This window comes from Phacochoerus africanus, chromosome 7 (genome assembly GCF_016906955.1).
Source record: "Phacochoerus africanus isolate WHEZ1 chromosome 7, ROS_Pafr_v1, whole genome shotgun sequence".
NCBI lineage: Eukaryota > Metazoa > Chordata > Mammalia > Artiodactyla > Suidae > Phacochoerus > Phacochoerus africanus.
The window spans coordinates 7082495-7108572 of NC_062550.1; the positions used below are offsets into that span (position 1 = coordinate 7082495).

Below are 26078 nucleotides of genomic sequence, written 5' to 3' on the forward strand. Positions count from 1 at the left end.
GGTAGAGCATTTTTCTTTGTTCCAACTGTTCTGGGCCTGATATGTGTCCTTTCTCAATAAATCGTGAAGGAAGCAGGCAGAAATGACTTCCATCTGGACAGATGAGGAAACGGAGGCCCAGAGTGGTTAGGTGACTTGGCCTTGAAGTGGGGAGGGGGACAGAAAAGACAGCCCCACAATTCTCATCTCAAAATATTTAATTTTGTTTGAAAAGGATACATTCCCAGCTTCCCTCCTGCCACGTCACTCCGGCCCACCAATGGTGGCCCACGCACGCACACAAGCACATAAGGCCCATGGGCTATGGCCTCTTCCGCCCTCTCCGGCTGGGAAGAAGGGGTTTGCTCCTTGCCTTCTTCGCCAGGGAAGGTAAAGGGGAGAGGGGCCCGCTGGAATGCCAGCTCCCAGGGGAGGAGGCGGAGCCCCGCACACTCTATAACGTCACATGCACTTAGAAAAATAAAACCAAGTGGTGTTCTGGCGACCCCGACGCTGTAAGATGCAAGAGCCACCTGGAAGTCATCTTCGCCATTTCTAGAAAAATTTATTGCACTTAATTAACAGATGTGAAAGGAGCTCTGGGGTGGGGCTCTGCCAAAAAACCAGGGGCTCACAGCCCTTTGCTCCCAGGGCCCTGGATGGAGAGCAGACCAGCACGAAGGGGCACTTTCCTGCTGGCTCCCTCGCCTGCCACCCCACCTCAGGCTGGAGGACCGCAGGAGCTGCCTGCCAGGGCCCCGCAGCAGGTCCCCTCACCAGGGTAATGCCGACCCAGAGTAAAGGTTCACTGCCAAGTGCCTTTCCCAACCTCAGGACTCGGACAGGCAAACCTTTTCCTTTGGCCACGGGTAAGAGTTACCCAAGTCGTCCCCACGGCTGCTGGCCATGGTGAAAGCTCTCTCTCTAAATATATATATTTCTATATTTAGATATACATTTATTATGTGCATATTCTTGCAGCATTCTAGCTCATTCATGATTTGTCTGTTCTGAGGTTGCAGTGAGGCTGGAGACAGAGCGTTCAGGAAGGAATGGTGCTTTTCCCAGCCCGCTGCAAGCCACTTATGCTGGCAGTTCTGGCTTCCAGTGCTTTTAGGAGGATGCCAAACATCTGAGCACAGGAGCCCCAGTCTTTGGCTGTCAGCCCCAAGATGGAGGGGGTCCAGCAAGGAGTTCAACTCCACGATGGAAACTGAGCAGAAGACCCCCCCACCACCACCCGCCCCAAGGCCTTGATCCTTAGGCCTAGGAAGAAGACACGCTTCCCTGAGCCCCCTTTTCCCCCAAATGTTAACCTCCCCGGACATCTCCTTTCTGTCCCTGCCAGGCTCCTGGCTCAAAGGGGCTCTTCTAAAAGAGGCCGGCAGCCGTGCTCTTTCCAAGTAAGCACTTGGGGGAGGAACTGGACACCCACTGCCTGGGGGCAGAAGCGGAGGGCACTGGGCAGGCAGAAGGGGAGACAAACAGGAGAGACGTCAGGCCATCATCCTACCCACCGGGGTCGGAAAGTGAACGCCATCCAGAGATTAAATGTCCATCCCTTTAAAAAAAAACCCAACTGAAAAAACAAACCATACACTCCCTGGCCAAAGAAAATGAAGAGCTTTTAAGCTGGCAGCTCTTCTACCAATAATAAAATGAGAAGTGCCCTTTTGGTGGGTGGCCAGACCAGAGGGAGAGTGCCCGGGCGGGCAAGCTGCCCAGGGCAGGACACAGACATGCCGGATGCAACGGCCCTGTTGTGGTTACAATAGAGTGAAAAGTGTGACCATGGTTTTCATAGAACCACAAAGTCAAAGTCAGGGGCCCGCAGGGAAGGGACTGACCTCTCTTGGCCTCAGGAACCCTTGTCGAGTCCCCGGAGAGGTGGGGGTGTAGGTCCCTGGAACGCCATGGTGTCCCCCTGGGGTGTGGTCCACGGCCAGCGGATGGCTTCCCCTGCTCTAAACATCTGTTATGAAAAGTCTTTAGGGGTCGAGGCCCAGGACTCAGAGCCACCACTATAAATAAAGCCAGTGGTGAACATGACAAAGAGCCCCTGTCGCCCCTGACCCCTCTTTACCACAGGCTGCCCCTGCTGAGCAAATAAATACCTCCAACTCCAGCTGACCACAGGGAGCAGAGGGTTCCACGGAGTTCCTTAATTACTCTTCCCGGCAGAGCCAAAGGATGAGTCCGGCCGGACACAAGACAAAGGAGCAGCTGCGAGGTGGCCCCCTCCACACCACACCACGGCCGGGCTCGTGTGGCCCACGTCTCCAGGGACCCAGATGGAGGGGACTCTAGCCCGTGGACATGTCCCAAGAGTCTGCTATTCCATAAGAGTGGTGCTACGACCAGGTGATCAGGTGTCCTGCTGGGTGACACCCTCCAGGCCGCAGGCACGGGGCTGGATCCTGAAGCAAGACCTGGAAAGCCCTCTTCTGCTTTTTGGGGAGAGCGGCCCGGGCTGGGCCTGCACGGGAGAGCAGAGCAAGAAAGAACGGGCGCTTCTGGAGAAACATGCCCCGGCTCTCCACCGGCGCGTGAGAGGCTGCGGAGGCCGGTTTTCCGAACGCCGTGTGGAAGGTGGATCCCGGCTCCGGGAAGTTAGGCTTCTGAGACGAGGGACTCTTCCTTTAAAACCCAAGCGAGCCTGGGCACTGCGTGAAAAGAAAGAGCAGCCCCAGAGGCCCAGTCTGGTGGGACAAAGGAGACTCAGACGGCCTCCACAAGTGACCTGGAGAAGAGCAGATGTGTACGGGGCCCAGGGCTCAGAGACCACCGCCCTGGGATGGAGCCCCTCTCCCTCCAGGCCTCAGAGCCACAGAGGAAAGGGGTGAAGGAGCCAAGGACGGCAGGTGCGCTTCTACTGCCGGCCCAGAGCCAGAGCCCGTCTCCGGCTGGCCGCGCAAAGACCCCGCTGCTGTGGCCTGGCACCCGCATGGACACAACAGGGGACCTGGCCGGTCTGTCCGCCTCTGAGGCAGATGGGAGCAGATGTTTCTAAGACTTTCCGGGGAGGGTGAGGCGGGCGACAGACACGCCCTGCCTGGAAACGCGCGCTGCTACCTGAGCCGATGTGAGGGCCACAGCGTCACGACTCATTCTGCAGAGACAGGCCTGGACGGCCCAGGCCAGAGATGGAGGGCCAGGCAGGGAAGCCTGGGCTTCCTGGCAAACAAGAGCCTGTGCTCCAGCGGTCCCCTTCCGGGGCCGCCGAGAACAGAGACTAAGGCTGACTCCCGGCTCCGCAGGTTCTCTCGCGTCCCGCCAGGGAGGAGGCGGGTCCCCAGGGAAGTCGCCGTGCTGGCCGTGGGTGATGAAGCGTGAACGTGAAGGCTCCCAGGGCAGGTGCACCGCCACGCGCCCATGACGCGTCCTAAGTCTCCACGCGCTGGTGGGATCCGAGGCCCAGGGCAGAGGTCTGAGGTGCGGGCGGAGGCGCGGATTACAAGGGTCCGTACTTGGTCTCGTACTTGGACACGATGGTCTTGCACTTGCCCACCTCCTTGCGCAGCTCGGCCACCTCCGTCCGCAGGGCCGTGTTCTCCTTCTCCAGGAAGGCCGCCCGGATGGTGATCTGGTTCTCCTTCAGGCGCCGCGCGTCCCGGGACCGCTTGGCCGCCACGTTGTTCTTCTTGCGTCTCGTCCAGTACTTTTCATCCTGTGGGGAGGGGTTGGTCCTCCGTGGGTCTGTCCTCTTCCCCGCGAGGGAGCCCACCCTCCCCTCCTCTCAGCATGCCACCCCCAGGTCCCTCTTGGAACCCATGTGGTGCAGCTGGCACGAAGGCCGGGCCTCCAGGGAAAGGGGCCGCGAGTGCGGGGGGCCAGGTGCCCTTCCCGCTCCCGTTCCCGGGGAGGCAGGAAGAGACACCAAATCTGCGGGGGCACCTGCGGTGGCAGGAAGGCAGCCCTACTCGCGGGTGGCCTGCTCGGCACTGCTCCGGCGTAAAGCACTGTCTGTCTTCCTGTCTATAATCCGGCTGTGGCTAAGGGCCTGCACCCTGGGTCCCGCCCCGAGTTCAGCCCCGGTTCTGTTAACCTCTCAATGTCCCCGGCCCCTCATCTTTACAATGGGGATGAGAGCTGTACCTGGCTCCTGGGTGGCATGAGATTAAATGAATTAGGATGTACAAGGTGCTTATACCAGTACTAGCCTGACTTACAGCAAGGACCACGTAAAGTTCACCATTTTCACTGTTGTTTATTTATTTACTTATTTTGCTTTTTTTGTCTTTTTAGGGCTGCATCTGCGGCATGTGGAGGTTCCCAGGCTAGGGGTTCAATCAGAGCTGCAGCTGCTGGCCCACGCCACAGCCACAGCAATGCCAGATCTGGGCCACGTCTGTGACCTAAACCACAGCTCATGGCAATGCCAGATCCTTCACCCAGCGAGCAAGACGTGGGATCAAACCCGAATCCTTATGGATACCAGCCGGGTTTGTTACCACTGAGCCACAATGGGAACTCCCACTGTTATTATCTTATTTATTTTATTTTATTTTTTTGTCTTTTGTTGTTGTTGTTGTTGTTGCTATTTCTTGGGCCGCTCCCGTGGCATATGGAGGTTCCCAGGCTAGGGGTCGAATCGGAGCTGTAGCCACCGGCCTACGCCAGAGCCACAGCAACGCGGGATCCGAGCCGCGTCTGCAACCTACACCATAGCTCATGGCAATGCCGGATCGTTAACCCACTGAGCAAGGGCAGGGACCGAACCCGCAACCTCATGGTTCCTAGTCGAATTCGTTAACCACTGCGCCACAACGGGAACTCGCCACTGTTATTATTTTAAAGCCTCAGAAACCTTTCAAGAGGCAGGTATGGTTATTGCCAACTTACAGACGAGGAACCTGAGGCCCAGCTAGGTCTGGTGGCAAAGTGGATCTGAACCCAGGTCTCCCTGATTCTGAAGCTTAGGCGAAAAGTCCTTCTGAAGAGCGTTTCATAGGATGGAATGGAAAAACCGCCAAATCCTCCTCTCCTTCCTCCCTCCCAGTTCCTACAAAACCATCTGCTTGCAGGCTGCTTGCCCGTCCCTGGGGATGGCAATACACAGCTCTCTCTGTCCCTCAGAGCAAGGGCTTCTTCACCCCAGTTGCCGTGGCCCAGCAAGCAGGAGCATCGACACAGCCGGCTGCCGGGAAGAAAAGAGAAGCTGCGGGGAGTCATGCTGGGGCCAGACAGCACCTGGCTCCCTTTCTGTCTGTCAACTGCTGCAGGACAGGGCTCTAAGCTCTAAGCTCTGAGCTCATGCCTTTCTAAACATGTTCCCAAGGAGGGTGGGTCCTTGAGATGAAGTCAAACATGAGGAAGCACAGCCCTTGGCTCCTGAACCAACACTGTACCTTCGCGACAGCAGATATACCAGCTTACCTTCTGCTCATCGGGGACAAAGACCTTCTTGGCCTTCTTGATCATGGGCTGGGGCTTCAGGTCCTCCTCTGCAAACTTGTGCTTCCGAGGGTTGAACAGCTCCCCGCCTGGCACACTGGACAGAACCAGGTCGGCGGGGTCGGGGTTGAAGTTCACATCCACCTCCACGCAGTTGGGGTCGATGGGACTGGGTGTCTCCCTCTCCTTTTCCAGGGAGGATTCTGAAAGACACAGAGGCAGGTGGTCCTGAAACAGTCTAGGCTCAGTGGATAGTAAAAACTCACATCCCACGCCCAGGCACCTGCTTGAATCTTAAGGTTGCGCGAACCACTGCCGTTCGGAGGGAAGAAAAACCACAACAGCATCAGCCCCTGGCCAGACTGGTGTGTGTGATTCCACTCAACAACGCACGTGTGGAAAGAATTTTTCCCTTTAGGAACAAAATGCTCAAAAGGAAACAGAGGCCCTCAAAAAAGACCGGATTTTCCAATTGTTTTTTTCCTCCCGGAAATGTTAGGCAAAATATTCAATCATTATACCCCCATAGCTTCCCGTGGGTTCAAGTTTTCAAATAATGAGGAACAGCTGATCACGCTGAACTACAGACTGAATAATGAAATGGTTTCCATGTCCAGATCCCTTGAGGCAAGTCGATCCTTTGTGCTCATTTAGTCTAACGATGACTCTGAAAGGGAGATGGGTGTTCATCTCATTTTACAGGTGAGGAAACTCAGGTTCAAAGAAATGACATGGTTTCTCCCTGCTCCCAGGGATGGCATCCTGGGTCTGGTTGCCTCTGAATCCTTGCTCTTCTCTGCCCTGTCGGGCTGTGGCTTTACGGTGGACACTGGGTTAAAGAATTCAAAGGTTATGTGTTACTAGACATTATTACAAAACAATATCTTTAGCCTGCTCGTTCAGTGCTACTGCCAGGAGTACAGAAAATAATTATTCAGTTAATAGATACTTACTGGACACCTGGTACATACCAGGGACCGTCCTGGCAAAGACAAAGCAGTGAACAAAACTAGCAAAAGTCCTTCCCTGCATGGAATGTTATTCTAGCGAAGAAGGCTGACGTTACAGAAGCTAAACTACAAATAGCTATGTAAAAGCAGTAGATGCCTTGTGGATATTTGGGAAAAGAACATTTCAGAAAGAGTGAACACCAAGCGCATGGTCTATTCCGACAAGCACGGGGATCCTCAAGGAAGAATAAAGGAGGCTGATGTGGCTGGAGTGAATGAGTTAGCGGGGAGAGTAACAGGACAGGCCCAGAGCAGAAAACATAGGGCCTCTGGAGTTCCCTGGTGGCTCAGTAAGATAAGGACCTGGCATTGTCACTGCTGTGGCTCAGGTTGCTGTTTGGCACAGGTTCAGTCTCTGGACCAGGAACTTCGGTTTATGGTGGGTGCCCCCGCACCACCAAACCAAACCAAACCAAACCAAACCAAACACAGGGCCTTTAATCCCAATAAAGCAGTGGTTCTCATAAGGGGACAGTTTGGTTCTGCAGCAAATAGGTGACTACGTTAGGCTGGAGCGGTGTGTTCTATTGGCATCTAGTGAGTGGAAGCCAAGGATGCTGCTACACATCCCATGATGCCCAGCACAGTCCTGCCCCCTCCCCCAACCAAAAAATTATCTGGTCTGAATGCCAACAGTGCCAAATGTCAACAGCTGACCTTCACCCTGAGATGCAAGAAGTCACTGGAGAGTTCTCAGCAGAGGCGTGACATGGTCAGACTTAGGTTTTAACTGGATCAAGCACATAAACTAATCGTATCCGATTAGGAGGGGTTAATTACAAACAGGGCTGCGTGTCAGAGCGCTGAAGGGCCAGGAACCAAGGCAGTAACTGTGGGAATAAACCACAAACAGCCACGGTTCCACAGGCCGACAACGAGAACGCCCCTGCCCTGCTGGAGGGAGTCTAAATGGCTACTGCCACTCTGCACACCATTTGGCAGCGTCTACAAAAGCTGCCTGTGTGCAGGGCTGATGACCCAGCCACTCTAGTCCTCAGGAAACACCCAACAGAAATGCGTACAGGTGTTCGCCAAAGACACGGACACAAACATTTGCGGCAGTGCTACACGTAAGCCCAAACTAGAAACACCTTGTGTGTCCTTAGCTGTAGGGAGCGCAACTGCGGTGTGGTTGTCCAGCACACGGCCTGCCGTCCAGCAACGAAATGAACAGGGTCTGGCTACAGGCAACACCACGGATGATTTTTATAAACAGCTGAGGAAAGACGCGAGACCCAAAAGAATACATACGACTTCTGTCTTTTCTACAGAAAATTTTTCTACTGAAAAATTCAGAGGGGGAGCTCTCCTTTCACGTCTACCATGTGTGCAGTTCTTCCATACAGATCTTCCTGCATCTGTATTGTGATTTCTTCTGTGTCATGGGAGTATTCTGTAAGTTATGCTGTTAGTTACTGACACCCATATAATGTGTACGTTACTATAAAGCTAGCTATAGGAAGCCATAAACGTGAACATATAAATGTAATGAGCTTATAATTGTGAAAAACAAAAAAAGAGTAGAGTTCTCACTGTGGCACAGCAGGTTGGGGATCTGGCATTGTCTCTGTGCGGGCACAGGTTTGATCCCTGGGCTGGAGCAGTGGCATTGCCACAGCTGTGGTGTGGGTCAGAGCCACCGCTCAGATTTGATCCCTGGCCTGGGAACGGCCAAAAAAATAAAATAAAATAAATAACACATAATATACAGTTCCATTTAAAGGACATTCAACTATAAGCATGGTGATGAATGAATCTCTGGTAATGGAAATAAGGAGAGTGATGCCCCCTGGGGAGTGATGACTGAACGGGATTAGAAGGTACTTCTGGAACACCAAGAGCGTCCTCTAGCCTGATGTGGGTGATAGTTACACGGGTGGGTTTGCTCTGTGATGATTCAGCAAGTGGTATACCTGTGACACGGGCACTTCTGGGTGCCATACTTCATCAAGAACGTGTACTTAAAATCAAAGGCGAATGTCACCCAGGTGGTCTAAGATATAAGAGGAGGCAAGAAAAAAAAAAAAAAACACGGGAAAAAAATGGATGTTTCCTTGTGGTGAAGTGGGTTAAGGATCTGGTGTTGCCATAGCTCTGGCCCAGGTCACAACTGTGGCATGGTTCAATCCCTGGCCCAGGAACTTCCACATTCCCTGGGTGTGGCCCCTCCACCCCCCAAAATAGGGCTCATTTCTAGCTCTGTCTCCTACCCACACATGGAACCAGCTTTGCGGGACAACCTGACCAACACAAAAGTGAAATGGCTTCGGAAGTTCCTGCTGTGGTGCAGCGGAAATGAATCCAACTAGTATCCATGAGGATGCAGGTTCAGTCCCTGGCCTCACCCAGTGGGTTAAGGATCCAGTGTTGCCATGAGCTGTGGTGTAGGTCACAAACTCGGCTTGGATCCAGCGTTGCTGTAGCTTCAGTGTAGGCCAGCAGCTGCAGCTCCAATTAGACCCCTAGCCTGGGAACTTCCATATGCTGCACCTGAGGCCCTAAAAAGCAAAAAAAAAAAAAAAAAAAAGAAAGAAAGAAAAAAGGCGGGGGGGGGGGGGGAACTGGCTTCAAAGAAAAATTGGCTGGGATTAGCTAAAGCCTCTAAATCTGAGCAGTTTACAGGAAAGAAACGAGGGGCACAGGAACATGCTAAAAAGCTGTATATGGATAGAGTCAGAAAAAATCCAGCACGTGCAAAACACTACAGGATGAAAAAATTCAGCTTATTCAAGTAATAAATCACAGAGAAATAAAAAGGAGAAGGGACCCCATAGATTATAAGCGATTTAAGAGACATAACTGGACTTCTTGTCGCGGCTCAGTGGGTTAAGAACATGAATAGTATCCATGAGGATGTGGGTTCGATTCCTGGCCCCCCTCAGTGGGTTAAAGATCTGGCATTGCCCTAAGCTGTGGTGTAGGTCACAGATGCAACTCGGATCTGGCGTTGCTGTGGCTCTGGCGTAGGCTGGCGGCTGTAGTTCTGATTAGACCCCTAGGCTGGGAACTTCCATGTGCCATGCATATGGCCCTAAAAAGAAAAGAAAAAGAAAAAAAAAAAAGAGACACTACTAACTGAAATGGGTGGGTCTTGCTTGGCTCCCAATTCAAGTGAACTGTAAAACAGTAACATTTATGAGAAGACTTTTTGGAAATTTGAATGCTGATGAGTTTATTATCAATTTCAGATATAAAATTGGTGTTTTTATTTATTTTTTTTTTACATATATATTGAAATACTTAGGGATGAAATGATATAATACCTAGGATTTGACTGAAAATAATCAGGAGAGGGTAACTGAGTTGGTTAGAGAAAACAAGATTGGTTATGAGTTAAGACTTATGGAAGCCGAGGAGTTCCCCTGTGGTGCAGTGGGTTCAGGACCCAGAGCTGTCACTGCTGCGACTTGGGTCGCTGCTGCTGTGGTGTGGGTTTGATCCCTGGCCTGGAAATGCCCTCATGCTGCAGGTACAGCCAAAAGGAAAAGGAAAAGAATTATGGAAGCTGCAGGATGGCTACTGGAGGTTCATTACAGCCGCCCTTTATTTCTGCATTTGAACATTTTTCCATAATAAAAAGAAAAAACACAGAGCATTAGGATTCCCTGGGTGCAGGTTCCCTGAGTTTCACACCAGCTCCTGGGGTCTTTCCCAGGAGACGCCAGCCGATACGCCTCTAAGCGAGCCTGCAGAGAGCTTACGGAGCCCCTGGAACAGGGCTGTGCCTGCTCTGGCAAGTTCGCGACCCGAGAGCGTGGAAACCAACCTACCGACCTCCAGAGCTAAAACAGAAGAAGGACAAGAGGATGAAGGAGGAATCCCAGGGACAGCGGAAATCAGCCTCCTTCGTGCCAGGGCCTGGGTGGTTTCTGCCAGTCAGACATCCTGGGTCCAAGGGCAGCCTCCACTACCTGCCAGCTGTGTGACCTCGGCAAGTTACCTAATGTCTCAGTCTCCTCAATCATAGTATTCCTCAGATAAGAGGATCAATCTCACACGGTTCTTGTGAGCATGGTGTGTTAATGCCTGGCAGAGAGGAAATGCTCAATAAATGTTAGCTGGTATTATTATTATTATTATTGCTTGAGCTTCCCAATAACCTGTGGCAGAGTGCACACAGGGGTGAAGAGCAGCGCTGAGGAAATGCAGAATGGATTTCTACCCCGCAAAGCCTCCGCCTGGGAGGGCTCACTCCACCACGCTGAGCACTGGCAGCAACCAGCAGAAAGGCTCCGACTGCCGAGGATGTGACTGCTATTTTTACCCCAGCCTTGGGGGGCTGTGCTGAAGGGCGGGGAGCAGAGGGCTTCTCCATTCCGCAGGCCCACTGGGACTGCCCCTGGGGTGGGTGGACACAAGCCGCCCTGCGCAGGAAGTGGATTTCCCTGGACGGGGTGGGTGGCCCTCCCCAAAGGCCCGTCACCCACCTGTGCTGGACACGGTTTCCGAGGGCGGAAAGACGGCGGTGGAGGAGGATGGTGGGGAGGCCGTGGACGAGCTGGCCGACTCCTTGCCTTCCAGCTCGGCCACGGGCAGCAGCAGGTTCTGGGCCAGGTGGGTGGGGCTGGCCGGGATACCGTTCTCCAGCAGGAACTCGTCCAGGTCCATGTACTCCAGGTGGAAGGACTCGCCGTCGTAGGGGATGGTCTTGTCCCAGATGGGCGGCATGAGGGAGGCCGAGACAGCCATGGTGCTGGCTGCTGCAGCCTCGTCTTCCTCCAGCTTCTCCTTCCCCTTTTCCTTATCTGCAGACACAAAAGCTGTGATGAGACACCTCTCAAGAGGGTAACTCAAGCCCAGGAGGCAAGCGGTAAGCCTCACAAGGCAGACCCACCCTTCCGGAGTTCTGATCCAGCCACGCACTTCAAGAGCTCACGCTACTCTCTGGTTACAACCTGGTGCTTGAACCAGGACCACTGATCTCCTTTAGCAACGGCAGCACGTCCTCACCCTTGCCTGGGCTTCCCAGGCTGCGCACCCCGGCTCTGAGGGCTGCCGTGGTCCCAGGGTTAGTGCAGAATGGGCTGTGAGATCAGCATCTGCCGGAGAGAGGCTACAGGGAGGAAACGAAGCTTCCAACCCTTCCTCTTAGGCAAGGGCTGATTCCTCAGACCAAGAGCATGCGTGTTCTCCCGTTCGTGTCGCTTCTCCACAGCAACCCAGCCTGGGGCTTGAACTCCAGGCAGGGCTCTGCCTCCCACGGCAGTGATGTGTGCCTTTAGCCATGTTCCTCAGCCTCTGCCAGCCTCAGTGTCCTCAGGGTAACTCAGGATACAGCTGGCTCTTGGGGAAGACTAGAGATAACAGTTGACAGTGTCTTGTAGACCTCCGGGCACACAGCAGGCACTCGTTGCTACTTTACTGTGCCTGATTCATTTCTCCATCCTGGGGACCAACACAGGAGCAGGCAGATGTGTATACTGAAGGCAGAAGGCTGGATTTTGTTTTGTTTTGTCTTCTTAGGGCTGCACCCTAAGGAGGCATAGGGAGGTTCCCATGCTAGGGGTTGAATTGGAGCTGTAGCTGCCGGCCTATGCCACAGCCACGCAGGATCCGATCCGTGTCTGAGACCTACACCACAGTTCATGGCAACACCAGATCCTTAACCCACTGAGCAAGGCCAGGAATTAAAACTTCGTCCTCATGGATGCTAGTCTATGGATGCTAGATTCACTTCCGCTGAGCCACGACAGGGCTCCCAAAAGCTGGGTTTGTAAATGGATTCCCTTCAGGTTTATTAAACAGAGAGGGCCTGGAGCTGTCTTTTCAGGACCTTTTTCAGACCAACCATTTCAAAAGACTTCTATCTCTGAATAAGCAGAGAAGACTTAAGGTAAGTTTTCTGGGAAGGAGAACAGGGAGCTGTAGAAGAAAGCTTGCTCCCAGTCAAAACAAAACTAATCAATCAGTGGGGACTGGATCCCACCTAATTGTCCCCGTCAAAAAGTTATGCATGTGGACGAGTCCCCATTGTGGCTCAGTGGTAATGAACTCGACTAGGATCCATGAGGGCGTGGGTTTGATCCCTGGCCCTGTTCTGTGAGTTAAGGATCCGGCATTGCCATGAGCTGCAGTGTAGGTTGTAGACACATCTCGGATCCGGCACTGCTGTGGCTGTGGTGTAGGCCGGCAACTGCAGCTCTGATTTGACCCCTAGCCTGGGAACTTCCATATGCTGTTGGTGCAGCCCCCCTACCCCCAAGAAAAAGAGAAAAAAAGAAGAAGAAAGTTATGCCCGCAGATATCCAAGAAAGGGCAAATTAAGAAAAAAACACAAGAGAAAAATGTGACAAGGTTAGAAGGAACTCAAAGTGACGGAGAAGCTAATCAGGGAAGTGGGAGAGAAAATCATGACAAGCTCATAATGGGTTTTCAAATTGAGGGAGACAACTTTGAACTCTGGATTCTGAAATGAAAAAGAGAAATCAAATAGGATTATGTTGGAAATAAACCAGTCATGCATGGACTCCTACATCACATACAGCCAGGAAGCAGCCCATCGGTCCAATAAAAATGGACACACCCAGTGAATTAAGAAGGCAGAGGTTTTGACTAACAGAATTTGGTCATGGCTTTTAATACCAATTAACTTGAATTCCTGCAACTGCCTTCTGTACCAGGCTTTGGTTTAAAACCAAGTGGGAAGTTAGAAAGCAAAGCTTTGGTGGGCTGGGAGGGCCAGATGGCCTTCCTATTCTTCCCTGAGATCTTGACTCTACATGCTGTTCAGCAAGGACTGTGATCCATGTTGGGCGGGTCATGGGGTTCAAAGGAGGTGTTTGTTTTTCGTTTGCTATTTTTTTTTAAGGCTGCACCCGAGGCATATAGAAGTTCCCAGGCTAGGGGTTGAATCAGAGCTGCAGAAAAACAGCCAGATTGAAGGAAGAGTAACAGTACGTTCCAGGTTTTGTCTGGCCTAAGCCATTAAGGATAGTGTTTTTATTTTTCATTAATTAATTAATTAATGTTTATTTTTTAAGGCCACACCCAAGGCATATGGAGATTCCCAGGCTAGGGGTCAAATGAGAGCTGCAGCCGCTGGCCTACACCACAGCCGAAACAACGCCACATACGAGTCCGGGTCTGCGACCGACACCACAGCTCACGGCAACACCCAGTCCTTAACCCACTGAGCGAGAAGGACAGTGCTTTAATTTTTTTTAGATTGCACTTGCAGCATGTAAAGTTCCTGGGCCAGAGAGCAAACCTGCACCACAGCAGTGACAATGCTGGATCATCCACACACTGTGCCACAAGAGAATTTCCAAATCAGTGTTTTTATAAGATGAGTAGTTTTTTGTGTTTGTTTTTTGTTTGTTATTTTTTTTTAAGGCTGCACCCGAGGCATATAGAAGTTCCCAGGCTAGGGGTCAAATCAGAGCTGCAGCTGCTGGCCTACACCACGGCCACAGCAACGCCAGATCCGGGCCTCATCTGTGACCTACACCACAGCTCACAGCAACGCCCGATCCTTACTCCACTGAGCAGGGCCAGGGATCAAACCCGAGTGATTCCAGTCAGGTTCACTACCACTGAGCCACAACAAGAACTCCCCATAAGATGGAATTTTCATCGTAAAGGATGATAAAGGACTAGGCCCATCACTCGGGTCACAAGGACAGTGGCTGCCAGTGACAGAGTAAAGGGCACATAAGGCCTAGCTATGTGACCTTAAGGAAATAGCCTCACCTCTTTGAGCCTCAGCTTTCTTCATCTGAGAAGTGGGGTAATACCCTATAAGATGGCTGTGGAAGACTAAATAAGACTATATCAAAGTGCTCTGTGAGTATTTTGCAAATGTGAGGTAGAATTATTGTTATAGATGGTTATTATTTGGTAATCTCAAACAAGAACCCCGACGGATGTGTACACCTGTCCTGGTAGCTTGTCTCAGCCTCAGATCCTGGAACAAAATTTTGCCTTAAAAACAAACAAAAGGGTCTGTGCATATGAGGTCTGAAGCAGGAGGAGAGAGCCTGGCCTCACCTGATGTGCTGAAGCTATATATAACCCAACAGTGACAGCCATAGGGATGGGAGCCTCAGAACACAGCCAGGAAAGGAAGAGAAATGGCATGTTTAAAAAGACAATTAATTCCCCAAGGCTGGTATTCACAGAAGGCCCATTCCTTCCCACATCCATGAACTAACACCAATGGTTCTCAGAAATTCAAATCTTTGAGATGGAAAGCATCTCTCAGTGCATCTAAAACTCCACTATAGGTGGCACTCCTGCCACTCCCTGAACCTCATGTTCCCAGGCCAAAAAACAAGGCCAAACCTGCTTTCCAGGTAGGCCCCAGGGACCTCTGTGGCCTAGGAACCAAGACAAAGCCCAGCCCTGCCACTGTGGCCCCCAAGGCTAGGGTCAGCCTCAACCAACCAGGTGAAGGGCCTCAGTAGCTTCAGTCTGAACCTCATCCCTCTACCTGACTCATGTCCATCCCCCCTCAGAAGGCCCTCCCATCCCTTCTCCTGACACTCCTCCCCCACCTCAGCAGCAGCCCTAAAATTCATTTCCAGAAAACCTCCAGCGAGTACCTACCTAGTAACTGGGAATACTCACTGGAGGGGAAGAAGACAGGTCCTCATCCCCAGAGAGAAAGCCCATATATAAAGACAATTCGCTACTGTCTATCAGGGTATCTCAAACTTCAGTGGACTTTGGAATCACAGAGGTGGGGTGGGGTGTTCCTAAAAATGCAGATTCCTGTCCCAGGAGCCGCAGATTCAGTGGGTGAAAGGTGAGGCCCAGGAATCGGCATTCTAAACAAGCATCCCAAGTGATCCTGATTCAGGCGTTCCAGAGAAGGCGCCCTCGAGCGTCATTTAAGTGGCTGCTGCGACCCCCATCAGCCTCCTCAGTAACCCCTACGCGTTGCATACACTCGAGGCCGCCCAAAGGAACCTCCTCACCCAGACTCCCACCCTACCCTCTCCCTCCTGACCCCTCCCAGCCAACCCCTATCTGACCCAGCCTCGCTCAACTCGCCCCTGACCTTCTCTTCCCAATCCCTCTGTCTCGCCCTCCAGGGCCCTTGTCATCCCTGGTCCCATCCCCCTCTGCTGGACCACTTCACCCTGACCTCCGACCTCCCCGGCCCCGCCCTCACATAGCCCCGCCCTTGCAGAAACCCCGCCCCCAGGCGCGCGCGGACCCTCCCCCCCCTCACCGAGGCGCGCCCCGCGCGGGGGGTTCTCCATCAGCTTCTTCAGGACCAGCGGGAAGGAGCCTGGCAGGCCCCTTTCCCCTGCTGCGCGCCCCGGCCCCGGGCCCGGCCCCGCCTGCGGCTCTACAGGCGGCTTCTTTCCGCCGCCCGCGTCGGACATCGTGCCCCGCGCTCTGCTCGCGCGCCTCGCCTCCCCCGCCCGCCCCCCGAGATGGGACGGAGCCGTGCGACCCGCCGCAGCTGCCGACACGGGCGGCTACTGCGCAGGCTCCCGGGGGCACCCCCGCCTCCCTCCATCCCTACCCCGCCTGCGGACTGGCTCTGGCATATTAATTATTTATGAGTCCAGGCCAGCTTCCCCGGATGGCGGCCTTGGATTGGTCCACCTTGAGAGGGGGGCAGGCACAGCCGTCCCGGCCGTGATTGGTTAGGCCGCCCGGGTAAACGAGACACGTGCGGGGCCAGGTGAGGAGAAGGGCCGAAGGCCCCGCCCCATCTGCCTCTGTGTCACCTGATTGGCGCCTGGTAGAGTCAGGGTCTTAGGCCCTTTTCGGCTACAGCCCCTTCCCCTTCACCCAAGGTTTCACCTTCACCTCCCTGCTCATAATACCCCTCCTCCTCTCGGACCACCGTTACCGCTCTCCCCTCGCACCCCAACCTCTCCACTTTCCGGACGCGCCTCTGAAGGGAGGCGGAGCTGGGAGCGGCCATGCCGGCGGGGGGAGCCTATCAGAGAGCCCCCCGGGGCCACGCGGCCGTCCCCAACTCCGCGGGTCACGTGGAGCCACAGCCGAGTCCAGTTGCAGGCGGAGGGGAAAGAGGTGGAGGGCGCGAAACAGCCAATGGAGGGCGGGGGCGGGACCCGGGGCGGTGCACGAGGCACAGCACGTGCGGGGTTGCGGCGGGGAGGGGAGGGGAGGGCCGGTTCTTTTGGTTGCAGGGATTCTGTCCAGGGTCGTGGGACCTGGACGCAGAACCCAGCCCCTTACCCCGCCGACCCGGAGGTTGGCTGAGGGCAGGGCCGGGGACGGCGGCCTGCCCATCGTAGGGGCAGCCGGAACAGGCTTGGCTGCCGCTGAAGCGGGTGTCAGGTTCCCCGCGGATCCCGGGTTTCTGGCGCGGGCGTGGCGGCCAAATAAACACGAGCGTGGAGGAGCATTCTTGAGGTCGGGGCGGGGTGGTGGAGAGGAAGGGCGCGGCCCTGAGCCGGAGCCGGAGTGCACACTTCTGTCCTCCCAACTTACTAGCTTGTGACCTTGGGAAAGTCCAGTTGCTTCCCTTGAGCCTCTTTTCTCGCCCATAAAATTTCGGGGTTGGGCTAGATAATCTCTAAAGTCCTAAACGGCTCTGAAAGCCTGTTTCTCTTGAGGACCTTGGCTTTTTCTACAGGGAAAAAAATAAAACTCCTTCACTCAATCTACAGAGTACACACCTCGTGGGAGAACCACCGCCTCTCAAAATATAAATACTTCCTGGGAGTTCCTCAGGAAACCGGGAAAAATGGAAAACGTGAACGGGGTCCACAGATGTGGGGACCTTTCAGGAAGCTGCTCCTAGCGGCACCCAGGACTTTGTACCTCTTGATAGCACAATTCATACTCTGCCTTGAACTCAGTGTAGACTCTCCGTGCCTGACAGGGCAGGGACTTTGGCTTGTTTATCCTGTATCCTGCCTGTGACTCGTGCCTTCCAGTAGCCGGGCTGGGGAATGGCAGAGCCCAGTCCTTGGTTCACGGGGTAGGTGCTGACAGCAACACCCAGCTAGCTGAAAGTGGTCAGGCTGGTATAATGAGAACTTTGCTGGGCACTGAGGAGGAAAAACGCGCTTGGGCCCCTGAGCAGGCCTGGAAAGCAAGAGGTTTGAAGAAACTCTGGGTGATGGTCAAGCCAGGGTGGTGGCGTCTGACTCCAGAAATCAAGGTTTCCCGGCCATGCTCATTAAATGTCAGTTATTTTCTGAATCTGATACCTCCCACCAATTGCTTCATCTCTCCAGGCCTCCTTGGTTTATGTCAGATGGAGATAGGGCAGGATTTACCTTCCCAGGCTTCCGTTAGCCAGTTAGTGTAAATGCAACAAATGGTAGTGACCATAGCTTTACTAACACCCATGGGTACAAGTTCATGGCTTGGTGTATCCGTTATCCTACAGGCAGGTTCGGCGCCCATGTCACTCCCTGTTGAGTGAAAGTACTAAATTGTGCACAGAACTCAGTTGTTGTTAGCGGGAATTCTGTATGTGGCTAAACTAAGACATCTCTAGAATAAACTGACCTAGAGGTTTTTAGAAATAAATTTCAGAGGGCAGTCCAAGGAAACGGATTAAAACAATGTTGGAAACTTTAAAAATAACTAGTTTGGTTGTGGAGAGACTTGCTGGATTAGGGTTAAACGTATATTTTCATGGCTAATGTGACATTTTATTATTTTTTGCCTTTTTAAGGCCGCACCCGTGGCTTATGGAGGTTCCCAAGCTAGGGGTCGAATCAGAGCTACAGCAGCAACATCAGATCCGAGCCGCAGCTGCGACCTATACCACAGCTCACGGCAACACCGGATCCTTAACACACTGAGCGAGGCCAAGGATTGAACAGGCAACCTTATGGTTCCTAGTTGGATTCGTTTCCCCTGAGCCACCATGGGAATTCCCAATGTGACATTATTGAAGGGAAAAAATTTCTCAAGGTATGAGAAGAGGATTTATAGTAACATAACAGTGGAAAGTTACATTTGTTTGTGACAGGTGGTATGTAATGAGATGTAGTAAAAATTTAGATTTTTTTTTTTTTTTTTAAGCTGCAGTTATCCAGGGCTACCCGACTTAAAACCCAGCCTGGAGCAACTAATCTAAGAGGCAAGTAGCACAAGGGAGGAGCTCGGTGAGCTGGTTAGGGCTTTAAAAATTAGTTTCGTTTCGGTTCTCTGTTCATGTACTACATTCCCGAAAGAGGGTTTTTTTTTTCCCCCTTGGATAACCACGGTAAAAAGCGTGTCACAAACACCGCGGGAACTTTATAAACATGTTCTCTCTCGTGCTTACTTGCAAGTTGGGAGGCTCACTACCCTGCAGACTGGCAGCTTTCAACAGCACCATCCTGGGGGCGGGAGCCATTATGTTTTTTTCTCATTCTCCAGCCACAGCATCCTCTCCCTGGCTCTCCCTGGCTCTGCCTCCTCTCTGTAAAAGTGGGACTTAACAGCGTGGCCTTGCCCCTTCTCTTAGTGGAGGAATGCATGTTGTGAGAATTAGCTAAGGTCTGTAGTGTTTGTGAGCCCAACAAAGAATTAAAGTCTGTAGAAGAACATGTTATTACATGGTGAAGATTTTAGAGCTGTGAAATGGCACCTTGGAATTCTGTAGAAATAGGGTTTCAATCAGTGCAGCAGCTTCTTGAGGGAAGCGTGGTCCTGGGGCAGCGGTGCCTGGGTATGGGTAGAGTCTCCCCTCGGCAGCTGACCAGCCACCTGGCCTTGGGCAAGTGACTTCTCCTGCCTACGCCTCAGTTGTTTTTCTCTTGGAAACAGAAATGGATATGCTTCCCTCACAGAGTGGTGATGAGCTGATGTGTGGGGAGCAGTGTCAAGTGCCAGCCTGAACAGTCTATGGAGTGGAGAGGGTGGACCTCCACCTTTCTTCTTTATTTTTATTTTTTTGTCTTTTTAGGGCCGCCCCTGTGGCATATGGAGGGGTCACATCGGAGCTACAGCTGCCAGCCTACAGCACAGCCATAGCAACACCAGATCCAAGCTGCGCTGCGACCTACACCACAGCTCAAGCTCAGAGCAACACCAGATCCTTAACCCACTGAGCGAGGCCAGCGATCGAACCTGCGTCCTCGTGGATACTAGTCAGATTCGTTTCCACCGAGCCACGGCAGGACCTCCAGACCTCCACCTTTCCTCTGCTCTTAGGTTGTGCCAGGTCAGGAGGAGGATTGTTTGGGGATAGGGAACAAGGCTGGGAGTGGGTTCCAGAGTCTAAGCTACAGAGAGAAGGGATGTGAAATGTCCATTTTGCAGAGCTGGACCTGCTTTTTTTTTTTTTTAATTTCATTTTATTTTTTGCTATTTTAGGGCCACACCTGCAGCATATGGAGATTCCCAGGCTAGGGGTTGGATCAGAGCTACTGTTGCTGGCCTACACCACAGCCACAGCAACACAGGATCCGAGCCATGTCTGCGACCTACACCACAGCTCACAGCAATGCTGGATTCTTAACCCACTGAGCGAGGCCAGGGATCGAACCCACATCCTCATGGATCCTAGTCGGGTTTGTTAACTGCTGAGCCATGACGGGAACTCCTGGACCTGCTTTAAATTCTACTCTTGTGTTTCAGAAAGTTGCTAACCAACCCAAATTAATAATTTAATTTGACTGAGCATATGCAAAATAAGGGCCTTTCATTAAACCATTATACCAACTTGGATTATTTAAGCTTGAAGTTCACAGGCGCTAAAACTCCAGACTTTTTTTTTTTTTTTTTTTAAATGGCCATATCCACAGCATATGGAAGTTCCCAAGCCAGGGACCTACCAGTTCTGTAGCTGCAGCAACACCAGATCCTTTAGCCCACTGTGCTGGGCCAGGGATTCAACCCACGCCTCTACAGTGACCTGAGCTGCTACAGCCTGATTCTTAACCCACTGTGCTGCAGTGGGAACTCCTAAAGTTCCAGTTTTTGACCCAATGCCCCATGATGATCTCTTTGGCCACATAGCATCTAGCAGGACAGCACCACTCCGTCTTCTGACTCACTGCAGAATGTGACATGAGCCTGGGGTCTGTAAGAGCAGGCCGATGGGAAGCCTTCCCTTGAACCCTAGCAAAGCCCAGTTATTTGTATGCTTTGTGACACCAAATGCAGGAGAGCACAAAGCTTTGTGGAGAGTAGTAACTCAGTAAATGTTTGTCGGCTCACTTTGTTGGTGTTGCTGGTAGGGGGGTTCACAAAACCGTTCAAAGCCGAGTCGTATATATTTGGAACAGTATCAACATTAAATCACAGTCATTGTGTCTGATTCACGATCAAACCTGGAATAACAAACATCAGCCATCCTTATGGCAAGTCTTCCACCACGGGCCTTGCCAACAACTGCCGCCTTCTGAGCCCACATACCTGTGGCTGCATAGTTCTGGGCCGTGGTTTGTACCTCAGTCTCAGTGTGTTCTAGGGGAGAAGTGGTGGGTGGAGGCTCTAGACCAACTCTTGCCCGTCTCCCCATGAGTACTCATTTCCTATTTGGCTTGCATTTTATCCACTGCCCAGGTTCGGATCATGGAAGGAGAGCTGCCCCAGCAGTGCCATTTCCAGAGAGAACCCTCACCTCCAGACTCGGCCACATCTCAACAGCCACTTCCTGACAGCCACAGGTTCTCCAGTGGAAGTCGTGTTGGTGCAGTGGTAAGGTGTGGGCTCTGGGGCTGGACCATCGACATCCGATTCCTGCTTTGACTACTTCCTGTGTGACCTTAGGCAAGTTACTTAATCTCTCTGAGCCTGAGAAGCAGAGTCAATGCAGGTACACTGCTGAGAACACACAGTACTTGAAGCATAGCAAGAGCTCGCCTGAAGTTCTCTCTTACTACAATTCTATGTTGGGTTGTTCTGGAAACACCCCATTCCCCCCGACCAGCCACATGTCCAGGAATAGTTGGGGTGGGGGGAAGCTTGCAGGCAGGGAGTCGACAGCCTCACTCTTCTTTATGACCTTCAAGGCCTTGCAGGCTTCCCCCCCGCCCCGGGGGGGGGGTGTCTCTCCATCCTCACCTCTTCCTTCTCTCCCCCTTATTCACCTCCTACATCCACATCGGCCTTTTATTCCTCAGACACATGAGTCTCTTGTGCCCCAGGACAGGGCTTTTGCAGGTGCCATTCCCTCAGCCCGGAAGTTCTGGGGTAGCTGGCCCCTCCTCACCCCGCAGGCCTTGGCTCAAACGTCACCCCCTCAGAGAGACTGGCCCCGACCCTCTGGACTGTGGGTTGTCTGTCAAGCCCCGGGGGACGCACACAGCAGGCAAGCTGGGGCGGTTTTTCTCCCTCGCCCCTGTGCCATGAGTGCAGCCAGCACTCAACATGATGCATGTGTGGCCAACAGGAGAAGTACGGCCCCGGGACGTGGTTCCAGAGGCCCCAGGGAATCCCGTGGGCAGGGAGGAGCCTGGAAGCGGACTGAGCTGGGTGGGAGCCCCCAGGCCCTTCCCATCTCTGAGCGCCAGCCTCCTCATCTGTAGACCGGCTCATCAAGCCTCCCCTGCAGAGCCCTTTCACGGAGGGTGATGTACGAGCACTTAGCACGGTTCCTGGCACACACCCGGGCAACAGGGGCCTTTAGGACCAGGATCCATTCCTTTAGCAGCCTGGCCTTGGGACAGACCCCTTAAGATGCAAAAGCCATCTGGAAGGGGCCCTGCTGCACGTGGCTGTCAGTGTCGGGTACTCACGTTTCTCTGACTGGTGTTGGTGGGGGGAGGTGACAGAGGAGGAGGCTGAGTCCCTGAGGCAGGCGTGAAGAAGAGGCTGGCCCTGAGGAGGTGGGGGTGAGGGTTTGAGCTAAGGCATCCTTCCCCCTCTCCTTCCCCAGAGACGCACTTCATGACATCTCAGGTGGGCTCTGGTTCCCCCAGGCTGGGGGTGGAGGGGACCACATGGACCTTTCCTGAGGCCAAGCCCAGGACAGCCCAGGGTGCAGTGGGTCCACCCTCTCCCCTGCTCACCTCAGTCCCCCAAGAGCAGGCTACCTGGACCCCTGCCTCTGCCCCAGCAAGTCCCAGTGGGATCTGGCCGCTTATCATTCCGCCCTTCCTCTGGCCAGCTCCTCTGGGCCGATGGCACCGTGCCCCTGGGAGCCCGGCGTGCATTTCCAAGGAGACAGCCCTGTGTATGCGCCCGCAAACATGCACCATTCGCTTTTCCCGCAGGAGGAGGTGGGAAGGAGGACGCGGGGGCAGATTGCAAATGCGATGCCCTTCACAGTTTGCAGACCCTCTGGCATGGGCCAGCTCATTCCATCCTGGCCAAAAGCCTGTGAGGCAGGTATTCGTTTTCCCTTTTCACAGACGGGGGATGGAGAGAGCCGTGTCAAGGACCCCCTGCCAGGTGGCCCACTTTGATTCTAGTTAGGCGCCCCTGCCTGCCCAGCTTAAAGTGAAAGCCTCGTTCAACCCCTGGTGTCCCTTCCTGCTAGATGGTGCCTTGAAAAGCAGGCCTGAGTGACCACGGTTGGCAGAAAGATGGGGAGGCAGCCCCTGAGCACAGCCAAGGAGTGAGGGAAGGGCAGGTGTGACGAGGGAACAGCTCGCTTTAGGGAAGCGGGGGCAGAGAGTGAGAGCGCGGGTAGGATGGCCTCTTGGGAGAGGATCCTTGGGACAAACAGGAAGAACAGTCCTTAGGGATCAGGGTTTGGAGACAGAGGGGACCCTGGGTCAGAGCTTGGGGCACAGACCCACTCTCTTGCTGGGCATAGATTTCTTCGCCCGCAAGAAAGTTGATGGAACGGGTGGCCCAGAACGAGGGGCAGCCCGGTGGCTGTTGTAGCCTGAGGCCAAGGAGTCTCAAGCCTGGTTGGCACTGTTAGAGAAAATCTGCTGGGGAGAGGTGGGGGGTCTACGCGGGCCGTGGGGAGAGGCCCCGGGGCAGCGCAAGCCCTCCCGGGTCGGGTCTCAGGGAGCAGCTTTGAACTAGCAAACGGAGAGGCTGCAGGGAGAGCGGAGTCTGGGGACAGCAGCGCGCCCTCTGCACGGCTCCCCTTCCTCGGTCTCATGCTGGACGCAGGCTGTGCTCTGCATGTGGCTTCCCTGGCAGCGGAAGCGCAGCGGCTGGACTGGGGAGCGGGGGAGCACCTGCACCTCTCTCGCCAAAGCCAAGGGTGAGCAGTCTGGAGGGGCAACCAGCCCCCCCTGGTGTTCTCCTCCTGGGAGGTGCAAAGCCAGAGTGGGGGATGCACGCGGGGATAGGAGCTGCTTCGTCAAGGACTTTTAAAGCACAGTTGACCCTTGAACGACGTGAGTTTGAACCGCACAGGGCCACTTACATACATGTGGCTTTTTCACCAAATTCAAACAGTGCTACCCCTTCTGCGGTTGGTTGAATCTGAGGATGTGGAGCCATGGATGCAAAGACAGCAGCTGTAAAGTTATAGGCAGATTTTCACAGGGGTCAGCGCCTCTAAGCCCAGTTTTGTTCAAGGGTCAACCGACTTGCCACGCACCTGCTGAAATCCTAGTTCTGATGGTGTGTACCCTCTTCAGCGGGTATAATGCTTTTCAGGTGGCTGCTTTTATTTTTATGAAAGGTTTGGAGAGGCTGGGAGCTTTGAAAGGGGTGATTGCAGTGTGGGGGCAGTGATGACAGCAAAGTCTTTGTGGGGCGCACCGGCCCCCTTGGCTCTTCAACCTTTGTCCCCTCACTTTATCCACCCACTGGCATCTGTCAGTCTCTCCGGTCTCGTGCTTCTGCCCCTCAATGGGACGCCACATAGAGAAGCAGTAGGGGTGGGCTGAGACTCTGGTCCCGCCCCCAGACCAACCCAGCCATCTGGGACCACCGTTGTCACTCAGTGTGCCAGCTCTTGCCAGCGCTGTGCCTGAGACCCTGGGCGAGTCCCCTCTGTGCTGGGCCCTGACTTCATTATCCACCGTGAGCAATGGGGACTTTCCAGCTGTCACAGGGCTCTGGGGACCAGCTGGGAGCCAGCGACCAGCAGCTGCTACTACATTTTGTAGGCCTTATTGTCCTGGTCTGAGGAGCGCCGCCCTGAGTTTTCTGCCCAGCTGGGAGCTCTCCCTGCAGAGCCACCCACAGCCCAGTGGCTCCCTACGTGGCACTGGGCCCCTAGGACTCCCGCCCTTCCATGGGTGCCTGGACCAAGAAGGGAACCCCCTGCTTCCAGCTTTTGGAAGGACCACCAGCCTTGCTCACCCACACAGGATGTTCAGAGAGGTAAGAAAAAGCCAGCTGTGGCTCGTTGGCCAGGCTGAGCTGCGAGCTTCCTGAGGAGGTGGGCTTCTCCTGCTGAGCAGCTGGGGTCCTGAGTGCCACCTTCTTCCCTTGGGCAGCATCTCCTGCCCCTCCTTCCCTGAGCCTGGCTCCCCGAGGGGCGTGTTAGGGCAGGGGCTGCTGTGTCTGGGCTTCTGAGTGTGGGGGCGGGCTAAGGGTCCCGCGGAAGGGAGTCCTGCGGGGACAGCCGGTGCTACCTGGTGCCAGCACAGCGGGGTGCGGGAGGGGCCTGAGAAAGGTCCCTTGAGGGGACACCTGGGCCGGCTAAGTCAGACTCTGGCAGCAGAGGACAGCTGAGCTTCTCTAAAGGCGCCTGTGGAGTCTGAGCCATGAGGACCTGGGCGTGAGTCCCTGACATCTTAGAACAGAAAAGAGCTGGAGGAATATTTGGCAGGAGGGAGGGCCCTGGGCCGGCTGGTCCCCCGAGGCTACCGTGGCCGTGGGTTTCTCAGGCAGGACTCGGGAGGCACCTGGTGCTGGCTGCCGGCGCTGCCCTTCGGTCCACACCCTCCGCCGCCGGCTCCCTGGGCCCGTGTTTGCTGTGGTATCCTAGGAACCAGGGCTTCGAGCCTGTGGTCCTGTTACATAACAGCCTCCGTCCCATCCATGGGTTCAGCCCTCCAGCGAGCGGGAGCTGGAGCCGGCGCACAGGGGAGAGCCTGGTCTCCAGACACAGGCGGCTGCCCAAGTCCACAGTCTCTGCCAGCCCCCTGCCCCCCAACACGCAGAGGGAGGGAACCTAATAAGCAGTCAGCATCCAGTGCATCCTCTCAGCAGGGCCCTCTGGTCCTGTCCTTGTCCCACGTGAGCACAGCACCTGTCAGTGCCACACGCAGGCCAGGCTTCCCAAAGCTTGCAAGCTGGGGGACAGTGTCTGAGTTGCAATGGCACTCCCCACCGTGTCCCTCTCTGCACCCCAGCCCTTCCTCCTGCTCAGGAAGAAGCCAAGGGCAGACCCCTGCTGGGGAACCTCTCTGGCCCGGAGATGCCTGTCCTGCCACCGAGCCTGTGGCCGCCCCCACCCCTTGGGCACCTGGGCAGCTGGCCCATGCCGGCCACCTCCGCTCCTACCTGTCCTCTTCTCTGGCCAAGGCAAAGAGTGCTCCAGCAGGGACTTGAGGACCTCAGGCATGTCCATGGCAGGGGCCACTCCGATCCGGTCGCAGCTCGACATGGCCCGGCAGGAGGTGCTTGCTGGGGGAGTTTAGAAGCAGCTGGAGAGGCAAGAGCTGGCCCGGGAGCCGCAGGCTCTGGAGGCAGGCGGGGCGGGAGCCCGAGGCAGCCAATGGGCAGCACGGGCCCCGGCCCGCCCGTCCACCCCCGGCTCGGCCACCTGCCAGCTCCGGCTGCAGCCAGGCCTTCCCTTCCCGCTGCCTGGCAGGGCGGGCCTGGCCCTCCGCCAGCTGCAGCACGTGGCGCCACCGCGCCAATCCTCTGACAGAGAGCCCGGTGTTATCTAACTTTGCAAAGGGAAGTTCTCCCCCAGGCTGGGAGCCATAACCGGGCCTGCCAGGTGAGAACAGTGAGCTG

The 26078-nt window shown here is 54.4% G+C and overlaps 1 protein-coding gene and 1 long non-coding RNA gene across 6 annotated transcripts in view; one reads left to right on the forward strand and one right to left on the reverse strand.

Annotated features, from left to right (window-relative positions):
• LOC125130613 (uncharacterized) overlaps positions 1–23353 on the forward strand; it is a 32630-nt gene extending 9277 nt beyond the window's left edge. Inside the window, exons 4-5 of one of the 4 annotated variants that reach the window (XR_007135748.1) lie at positions 7655–7778; positions 10039–10440. This is a non-coding gene — a long non-coding RNA (uncharacterized LOC125130613). Of the gene's footprint in view, positions 1–7654; positions 7779–10038; positions 10441–18347; positions 18405–20819 lie in introns of those variants that run through there. The other 3 variants (XR_007135751.1, XR_007135750.1, XR_007135749.1) reach the window with 3 other exon arrangements.
• On the reverse strand, positions 180–25801 carry TEF (TEF transcription factor, PAR bZIP family member). Of its 2 annotated transcripts, none has more exons than XM_047786151.1 (4): positions 25620–25801; positions 10811–11128; positions 5356–5576; positions 180–3646 (listed from the first exon to the last, which is right to left on the reverse strand). In XM_047786151.1, exons 1-4 carry the CDS (start codon positions 25720–25722, stop codon positions 3431–3433), a joined length of 858 nt encoding a protein of 285 aa, XP_047642107.1. In that variant the 5' UTR covers positions 25723–25801; the 3' UTR covers positions 180–3430. The 2 variants fall into 2 exon arrangements, with proteins under 2 accessions (XP_047642107.1, XP_047642106.1); XM_047786150.1 differs by lacking the exon at positions 25620–25801 and adding an exon at positions 15556–15795.
• Between the last annotated feature and the right edge of the window lie 277 nt (positions 25802–26078).

What these genes read in the sequence shown, in the direction of transcription:
- TEF (XM_047786150.1), bottom strand. Translation starts at nt 15,712, where the DNA reads ATGTCCGACGCGGGCGGCGGAAAGAAGCCGCCTGTAGAGCCGCAGGCG. An exon ending in GGAAACCGTGTCCAGCACAG is followed by an intron (nt 5,577 to 10,810) that starts GTGGGTGACGGG and finishes TGTGTCTTTCAG; the next exon opens with AATCCTCCCTGGAAAAGGAG. An exon ending in TTGTCCCCGATGAGCAGAAG is followed by an intron (nt 3,647 to 5,355) that starts GTAAGCTGGTAT and finishes CCCTCCCCACAG; the next exon opens with GATGAAAAGTACTGGACGAG.